Consider the following 10,000-nt stretch of genomic DNA (forward strand, 5'->3'; position numbering starts at 1 on the left):
CTCCATCACTTCCCAGATCTTCCGGCGCTACCTGGACGGGGACCGGAGCCGCAAGGTGCCGGTAAAGAAGGACCGCGTTAGCATGCAGACCATGCCGGAGGAGGAGCTGTTCATGGAGCTGATCCGGGACATCGCCAGCGAGCTGGACGTCAACATGCTGTGCCACAAGATCCTGCAGAACGTCTCCATCCTCACCAACGGCGACCGCAGCTCGCTCTTCCTGGTGCGCGGCTCGCGCGAGAACAAGCACCTGGTGTCCAAGCTGTTCGACGTCACCGAGTCGTCCACGCTGGAGGAGGTGATGCACAACGAGGACAGCGAGATCAAGGTGCCCTTCGGCAAGGGGATTGTTGGAATCGTGGCCCAGACCGGCAAGGCCATCAACATCGCTGACGCTTACGAGGTGAGGAGGGTGTTCTTGTTGTTGTTGTGGTGGTGTGTGTGTGTGTGTGTGTGTGTGTGTGTGTGTGTGTGTGTGTGTGTGTGTGTGTGTGTGTGTGTGTGTGTGTGTGTGTGTGTGTGTCCTCCTCCTTCCTCTTTTTCTTTAAGACGGCACATGTTGTCAACTACCCCTTTATTTAGGGGCCCTGGCATATAATGTATAAACCATTCATTCATTCATTCATACATTTATTTATTCATTCATTCATTCGTTCGATCATTCGTTCGTTCGTTCATTCATTCATTCTCTCTCTGTCTCTGTCTGATTGTCTTTCGGTCTGTCTACATGGTTTTCCTTACTCTCTCCCTTTCTAATACCCCCCCCCCCCAGCCCCCCCCCCCTCTCACTCTATCACCCCCTGATGCATGTAATGGTTACACTGGGTGTTACACCCTCACCCGTGCCTCTAAGACAAACAAGCAGTCAATCAATCAGTGAAGCAAGCAGTCAGTCAGCCAGAAACCAAACCAGTAGAACTGACCAACCAACCAAGTCAAGCAGTCACACCACGCAAACAATCCCGCATGCCTGTCGATAGATGGAACCAGCAAGGTACCACCTGAAGAGCACAACAATAATTCACCCCCGCCCACATAGTTAACATCAGTTTTTGTTTGTATGTGTGTGTGTGTGTGTGTGTGTGTGTGTGTGTGTGTGTGTGTGTGTGTGTGTGTGTGTGTGTGTGTGTGTGTGTGTGTGTGTGTGTGTGTGTGTGTGTGTGTGTGTGTGTGCGCGCGCGTGTGCACGCGCACGTTTGTGGATGTGTGTAACTATGTTACCTTTGTAAATGCCTGATGTGACATATAACTGCCGTTATGCCTGTATACATGACTCACTGACTGTGCTCATTTTTGCCTGTTCGTGCGTGTTTACTAGCAGGTATATATCTTTGGTATATTTTGTATTTTGGTATATTTCTCTCTGTCTTTGCTGGCTAGCTGTCTCTTGGCCGTTTATTTGTCTATTCCTCAAACTGGTCTGTCAGTCTCACACCATTTAGCACTTTCATTACGAGAAGAAACCACAACGAAAACGAGGTACGGCGGCTTACGTGGTGGGGACAAATACACGAATGGCAACATTCATAAATCAGTTACTGACAGCCATCGGAATGGGACCCCCCCCCCCCCCTTCCACACATACTCCAAACATGCTGGCCATACAACTCCACATCGATTGACAGACTTTTTTGTTGATACAAGCAGTGGTCGTTATGTTGATGGGAGGAAGAACGGTCGTTCAACTGCTGCCAGTAATGGGCTTGCTTTTGATAACGAATAATGATCAGTTCTGTTAGACAAATAATGATCTTTCTATTGATGCTGATAATCGCAAAATCTGTCGATGTACGACTTTTGCGAGTTATGTTATTTTTGTTAGTAATAGTAATATAATGCGAGCAGTGTTATTTCTTTTGAATCGATTTGTGGTTGGATTTTTTGTGTGGGAGCCTCCTGTTATTGACGATCCCTTTGTTGACACATAAAATATCTTTCTGTTGATGTTGAGAATTATTTCTGTTGATGGGAGTAAAAATGTCTGTTGATACTGTTTATGTTTTTTTTTTTTTTTCAATACGAGTGATGGTACTTCTTTTGATACGACTAATGGTCTTTCAGTTGTCACCAGTGTTGTCTGTGTTGATACAGATAATGATCTTTCAATTGTCGCGAATAGTGTTCTTCCTGTTGATATAGATAAGGATTTTTCATTCGTCACGAATGTCGATCTTTATGTTCATTCGAGCAATAGTTTTCCGCTCAGGAATTTTGTTATTCTTGTTGATATGACGACTGATCTTTCTCTTGTCTCGAACATTCGGTTTTATGTTAGTACGATCAGCGAGTTTTCACTTATCACAGATATTGATCTTCCTGGTGATACGAGTGTTAATATTTCTGTTCATTCGAATAATGATCTTAAACTTGTCACGTACATTGATTGTGTTCATACGAGTGTTGATATTTCTGTTCATTCGAATAATGTTCTTCCAGTTGTCACGAATACTGATCTTTCTTTTGATACGAATGAATGATGAATATTTCAGCTCACAGAGTGGTACTGCAACTTTAAATTTTCCGAGTACACATAGTTAGACAACACGTTAGACAGGACAGTCTGTTCGTTTGGTATTGCAACTACTATGGACATACTATCTGATTGATAACTGCTCGGTGCAGTTTCAACAGCTGTTTGAGACAAAGCTGTAATAGTAATACATCCATTCCCTTCGGACCAGCAATAAGCTTACAGCGTAGTCTGAGCTCAAACCTGTAATAATTTGATGTGTGGTGATTCCTGCACATTGATGTTGCTGTTGTCCTCACAGCACCTTTAAAAAAATCTTTTAAGATCACGACCGTTAACGCCATTGTTGTTAGTTTTCCACCCTTCGTGTGTAGTTTCCGTTAAGTAAAAAACCAAACAAAAACAATACGGGTCGGATGCCCTTTTCAGTGTGTGTGTGTGTTGTGTGTGTGTGTGTGTGTGTGTGTGTGTGTGTACGTATGCGCATGCACGTAGCATGAATACACAGTAACATTTGTCAAGAGTGTACAATGAATGAAATCGTTTAAATGGGGACCATTTTGACTGTTGTGTATACTTGTTGACTTTGGGAAAAAAAAAAATCTGAAAGAGAGACATACCCAAAACACACAAACATGCATACCACACAGATAACAATAAACACACACGCGCTCGCGCGCGCGCACACACACACATACACACACATACGCGCGCGCGCACACATATTTAGTATGTATGTGTGTTTGTGTGTGTGTGTGTGTGTGGAGAGAGAGAGAGAGAGAGAGAGAGAGAGAGATGCACCTTGCATTCATTTTTTGTGCTCATTCATCCAAGTTATCGAGTGTGTGTTTTTTTCCCATCCCTGCAAAGATAAATTTGTCCCAATCTCTCTGTCTGCTTGTTCCTCTCTCTCTCTCTGGATCTCTGTCTCTCTATGTGTTTGTCATGTATAAAAAAAAAAAAAAAAAGCCTTCAATATTCTGATCTTTTCTCGTTTGCATGTTTCTTTCCTTTGTTTGACGCACTCATGTATCATTTCTGTGTTGTTCAATAGAAAAAAAAGAACATCAGACTTTACATCTTGCCCTTTCTGTTAAATGTGCATGTGTACCAGCCGCCGTAGCGAAGTGGTTAGCGTCGCGGACTGACGATTCGGAGGACGCGGGTTCGAATCCCAGCGGAGGTGGGTTTTTCGGCCCGCGGCCGGCTCTTACCCAGAGTTGAGTGTGCTGTGAGCTGAAAATGGGGAGACTGGGACCACACAGTCGAGTGTCATCCACTTCAAGGATGCGTCTTTGGGTGTGTTGCTCTAATTACCTGACCAACACTGCATGTGTCTGTATCTCTCGGGCCTGGTTAACGTCGGGATATCATTATGACAGGAAGCGTAGAGTATAGCCTTGTCACGCAGTCCCAAACCAAAATGGACCTCCATAGCAACATCGTCATCGTCCTCCTCCTCCTCCTTCATCATTATCAATGATAAACAAAACAGTCTCAAAGTCTGCGGCTTTTCATGCCTTGCTCTCATGGTGACCTCAGTTTCGATACCCCTCCACTTCTATGCTTGGGGTGAGTCCTGTCAATGTCTTCAGTGTCGGCAGTTTCATGGAGGGCTGTTTGAGGGACGTGGTGGCGGTCTCCACTCAGTCTGGCTCCGCGACTAAGCCATTATTGTCGTTAGTAGGGGGCTTAGTAGGTGGTGTCCTAAGTACGTTAAAACAGAACAGGCACCACTGAACACCACCGATGTGACTCAGCAGCAGTGCAGGGTCTCCTCTGGCGACCTAACATCGATGGTTCCCTGCGGACTGTCGACGCTGGAACTGTGTCGGACAAACCCGGGTGTGGCCGTGTATGAGGGAATCTAATTGAGCGGCGTGGAGTAATGCTACTGAAACGGTGCAGATGATGGGGCAGAAAAAAAGGGAAAAAAAGCATGTCTTGTCTCTATTCTTTTGAATACATTGATGTATATTATTTTATTTCGTAAACCTACCAATTGCTTTACTTTTCACGTATTACTTTTTCGCCAGTTTATCTGTTGTTGTTGTTGACTACAACATCAGCATCAGCATTTTCACCACTGTGTATACTATAGTTGTAGATTGATACAGTTGTGTTTCTCTGTCTTTTTTTATGTCCGTTTCGTGTCGCTCATTTCGGTCGTGACTCTGGACTATATTCTATGTGATGTTTAAATTTACCAACCGTGTTAACCACTGTAGTAAATGTCTTTCTACTTTGTCTCTGTCTGTTTGATTGCTTGATCTGAACATTTTGGAAAGGCTCAAAGCCACTCCTAGACGTTAGCGCCATGTTGACGAGGACACATTTTTTTTCCAGTAGTTCATTTATTTCGGTGTCAATCCCACTCGGTTCCATTTTGGCCTGTCTGAAACCTACTTCTGATTCAGCTTTCCTCTCCTCCTGTCTGACACTGATGGAAAGGACGAATTCTGTCCAGAGAAAAAAAAAGACCCTATGCGTTTTTTGTAAGTTGACAAGCACTCGGGGGGCGTACATTCATAATCTGTATGTAACCGTGGTTTTTAAGCTCTGAAAGAATCAGGCCTTTTTCACTTGAAGACTAGTTTATGGATTTGGTTTTGTTTGTTGTGTTCCCGCACGCAGCCATTCTGGACTGCACTGGTTCCTGGCAGAAGCTGTCCTGTGGTCTTAGTATCACGAAAAAAACAAAAACAAAACAAACAAACAAAAACCTCCAAAAACCTGATGTACTGCCTTTTGCCCGTTTTTGTCTGGAATCGGCGTCCCCCTCTTTGTCTGTCTCTGTCTCTCTGTCTCGCTCTGTCTTTCTTTGTCTCTCTGTCTCTGTGTGTCTCTCTGTGTGTCTGTCTCTCGCTGTCAGTGTCTCTGCCTCTGTGTGTGTGTGTGTGTGTGTGTGTGTGTGTGTGTGTGTGTGTGTGTGTGTGTGTGTTTCTGAGCCATTCACAGTCAACCATTTGCGAAATATATAATAAAATCGCTCGTGTCTTCGACACCTTGGTGTAGGCACACAAAACCGAAATCCACATCTACATTTTTTTTCACATTACAAACCCAGTTTCTGTTATCCGTATTCTCCAAGTATCATTGTATTTTGTATGCTTTGTAAGGTCATCTTCAGTCTTAGTTATTTTCAACCAGTTTTGGACATTTTTGTCACAGAAATAAAGACATGTTTTACCATAACTATACCAAATTAATGGGTATTTGTAGCTATACTTCGAGCAAGTCATTAAATGATATTGGTAATTTTTTTTTGTCACAAGGTACAGCAGCAGAATTGAAAGTTCATAATTCCAACTTGATATGCTGAATCTGTGAATCAAATAATATATATTTTTTTAAAAGCTGGTGATTCGTTGTTTAACAATGTTTGGTATATGCACAATAATGCATTTTAGCTCTGCCGAAGACATCTTTACAAGCAAAACTAAAACCAAAACATGTGCAGAAATAATTATGTGCCAAAGTATTTATACTTATTGACAGCAGATATCGCATTTCCATTGTAAGCCCGTCTCTCTCTTTATGTAAGATAATAACCTTTTCCAAATACAGTTCCATTGCGTTTTGCCATTCTAACATTTAATGGCAGAGAAGCAGCCGCTTGGTTTGCAATCCGATTACCGTTTGAAACATAAAGACAATATCAGCAGATTGTAGAAGAAAAGATGGTGTTTCCAGAAAATCGTTTGAAAGCGTTGCACATTGAGAGAGTGGGGGAGCGGGGGTAGGGGCGGGGAGGGGAGGTGCAGTGAGGGAGGGAGAGAGAGAGAGAGAGAGAGAGAGAGAGAGAGAGAGAGTACAGTAGAAATTGCAGTGAGAATCCAAATACACAAACACGTTCGTTACATATATGTATGTATGTATGTATGTATGTGTGTGTGTGTGTGTGTGTGTGTGTGTGTGTGTGTGTGCATGATTGCATGAATGCATGCTTGTATGTATGTATGTATGTGTGCGTGCGTGCGTGCGTGCGTGCGTGTATATGTATGTGTGGATGTGTGTGTATCTGCGTGTGTGTGTGTGTATGTGTGTGTATGTGTGTGTGTGTGTGTGTGTGTGTGTGTGTGTGTGTGTGTGTGTGTGTGTGTGTGTGTGTCTGCGTGAAAATAATAGGCAAAATGAAAACACCATCGCCGTTTCTACCAAGCCCCCAAAGAAAAGGCATTTGTAGAAAAAAAATGTCGTTAAAGCTATTAAGGGATTGTCGTACAAGTTGCATTGAGGTTGCAGTCTTGTATGTATTGATTTCGTTGGGTTTGTATCCAGTGTATGTACCTTGGACGCACTAAGGCGTTTTAACGAACAGTCTGTTTGAGTGTGGTGCTGCAAGTGATAGCAACAGCAAAAAATGTCGAATGAAAGGTTAGATTTTACTCGCGCGCGCATGTGTGTGTGTGTGTGTGTGTGTGTGTGTGTGTGTTTGCTCCTAGACAGTTTGAGGAAGCACGGAGGACTTTGTCTTAAAACAAAACAGCAACATCACCAGATCATCATCATCATCATCATCATCATCTTCTTCTTCGTCTTCTTCTTCACCACCATCGTCATCATCATTATCACCATCATTAACATCATCATGAGGTTAACATGTCATACCCGTTTGTTTCTAGGTTTACAGGTTTACAATCAAATTCAAATCCGTCCAAATTTTTGATCAAACAAAACTGCACTTTGTCGGTTGGAGCCACAGTTAATGTTTGTAGGATGGACTGGCTACGTCATGTATCATGACTGCTTTTATATATACCTGTCAACATCCGATTTTGCCGTAAAAAAAACGTTTTACAAGTGGTTCTGCTTCTCAACCAACCGTTGTTGTCCATGGCCATTGTAATGATATTGACTGTGAGCACAGTTCCGAATGTGTTGTTATATATTCTGTTGATTACATGTTATATTATAACATTTTCATGTACCCCCAGGTGGTCTCCCGAAACAAATATTGTATTGTATTGTATTGTATTGTATTGTATTGTGATACTCTTTTTTGTTGTTGTTGTTGTCAAAACAGGTTTCTTTGTGTAAAATTCGGGCTGCTCTCCCCAGGAGGCTCTGACTAAGCGCGTTGGGCTACGCCGCTGGTCAGGCATCTGCTTGGCAGATGTGGTGTAGCGTATATGGATTTGTTCGAACGCAGTGACGCCTCCTTGAGCTACTGAAACTGAAACTGATCTCCCCAGGGAGAGCGCATCGCTATACTGAGAGCGCCACCCATTTTTTTTTTTTTCCTGACTGCAGTTGTTGTTTTTTAATTTGTTTTCCTATCTTTTGCCAGGGACAACCCTTTCGTTGCCGTGGGTTCTTTTACGTGCGCTAAGTGCATGCTGCACACGGGACCTCGGTTTATCGTCTCATCCAAATGGCTAGCGTCCATACCACCAGTCAAGGTCTAGTGGAGGGGGAGAAAATACTGGCGACTGTGCCAGGGTTCGAACCAGTGCGCGCAGATTCTCTCGCTTCCTAGGCGGACGCGTTACCTCCAGGTCACCACTCCACTCAGTATGTCTTGTCCTGTTACGTTTCTCACAGTGTATTCTGATACCCGTCTAGCGTTGGTCATGTGAGATCATCTGATGCTTGCAGTGACCCCATAATTATGTCTGTTTTATATCGCTTCAGACAGATTGGAAATGAACAGATAGATTGGAAGGGAGCAGGCGCTGTTAAAAGCAATGAACCATTTCGTCGGGAGTTTCCGGAAAGTTGAAACGAATTGCTATCGCTTTCTGCTGAACAAAGAAAGAATCGCCGCCATTCCAACTTGTCTATGGCTCCCTTGGTCTGTATGGCACATGATATTAATCTCTGGTGGTGTCATGCCCGACGATGACCCCCCGAGCTCCAAATTAACTACATGCAGTTATTCTGGGGAAGGCCTCAGATGACTCTCTCTCTCTTTCTATATATATATATATATATAAAGATCAAAAGGCGTGGAGATAGATATCAACAAAAATCAGTTTATTAGTGAGGAAAAAAATCGCCCCCCCCCCACCTCCCTACACACCCCAGTCCTGGTACCCCCAAAAGAACTCATTGATGAGTCAGTGTCAGCTGGTATCTTTTCGGGACTCCAGCTAGCCACCCAGAGGCAATGGCAAACCAATTCCACACGAACAAGAAGGGACTGTATCAAAGTCCATCCCTAAATAACTCCATGGGGAGCCATTCTGGGGCAGTAGTTCCCGCGTGGGGATGCCGGGGGTCTTTCAGTTTAGATAGCATCCCCGCCTTCTGGAAATTCTGTGCAAGACATTTCCTCTTTTCTGTCACTCTCTTTGTTTCTGATTTTCACTGTTGTCTCCTTTTTCTGCCTTCCCAGTCCATTCCCTTTTCTGTTTTTTTCAAGCAAGCCTTCACACTTTTTTTTTCTCTTTTCAGCAGTCTGTGATGTACCATCTGTGCTTTTTTGCTCTGGCGATTAGGTAGTGAGATGTAAACACTGGGATGGGCACTAGCTGCCCTTTCTGTAGTGTTATTTGCCTATATGGCCTTTTTAATGTATTTTTTGTTTGGCTTTGAAGTATTGTTTTTTTTTTCTTTCTTTTTTACGATTTTTTGTTGTTGTAATCTGGGAATGATAAATTAAGCGGAATGGCTGGCGTCCTCAGCATGGCCTTGTCTTATTTGCCATAAAGGAGCTAAATGGTTGGGATACTGTGTCATGGACTGTGTTTTTTGGGTTTGTCTTAGTGTTATTTTTGTTTGTTTGTTTGTTTGTTTTTTGGGTTTTTTTGTAGATATGACAGTTTTATGTTGACGCAGTTGAGCATTCGTATGGTTTGACAGTCCTGATACGGCTCTGTGCGGTCGGCTGCACTATAAGCAACAAGAATAATTATGGGGCAGTAGTACTGTACTGACCCCGAACTGCTTCTAGGCCGACTCCTGTGGAGTCAAAACGGTGGTTGGAGTCATTTCCAGGCGTTGCACCGAGCTGATCTTTTCGCAGTGTGTGTGTGTCCGCTCGCGTTTGTGTGTGTGTGTGTGTGTGTGTGTGTGCGCGCGCGTTTGTGTGTGTGTGTGTGTGTGTGTTCGCGCGCGTTTGTGTGTGTGTGTGTGTGTGTGTGTGTGTGTGTGTGTGTGTGTTCGCGCGCGTTTGTGTGTGTGTGTGTGTGTGTGTGTGTGTGTGTGTGTGTGTTCGCGCGCGTTTGTGTGTGTGTGTGTGTGTGTGTGTGTGTGTGAAAGTGAGGTCCGTGTTACGTTACAGTGAGGGAAGGAAGGGGAGGGATCTGTGTGGCGACCGTCAGTCTGCGCCATTAACTTTACGGGGTTTCTTGCCGGGCTTCTGAATGACGTGAACAGGTCAGGATAACTGCATTTGTTAAGCTGGGCGGTTTCCCCAGCCCCTTGTTTCTTCAGTGTACTGTGTGTACTGTAGTGAGAATTCTGCACCGTCTCTCTCCCACCCCCCATATCCCTCACCCTTTCTCTACGCTCCCCTCCCCCACCCCCTCCACCCACTCCTTGCCGCCCATATCTCCTCCCATACAAATACACACATTCGCTGAATGG

The 10,000-nt window shown here is 44.0% G+C and overlaps 1 protein-coding gene across 4 annotated transcripts in view; it reads left to right on the forward strand.

The window, feature by feature from the left end:
* LOC143293586 (cGMP-specific 3',5'-cyclic phosphodiesterase-like) overlaps positions 1 to 10,000 on the forward strand; it is a 91,474-nt gene that overhangs the window by 314 nt on the left and 81,160 nt on the right. For all 4 annotated transcript variants that reach the window (XM_076604645.1, XM_076604647.1, XM_076604648.1 and 1 more), the window contains exon 1: positions 1 to 403. This exon is cut by the window's left edge and continues 314 nt beyond it. In XM_076604645.1, coding sequence (XP_076460760.1) covers positions 1 to 403 — 403 coding nt within the window. The remainder of the gene's footprint in view (positions 404 to 10,000) is intronic.

This window comes from Babylonia areolata, chromosome 19 (assembly GCF_041734735.1).
Source record: "Babylonia areolata isolate BAREFJ2019XMU chromosome 19, ASM4173473v1, whole genome shotgun sequence".
Classification (NCBI taxonomy): domain Eukaryota; kingdom Metazoa; phylum Mollusca; class Gastropoda; order Neogastropoda; family Buccinidae; genus Babylonia; species Babylonia areolata.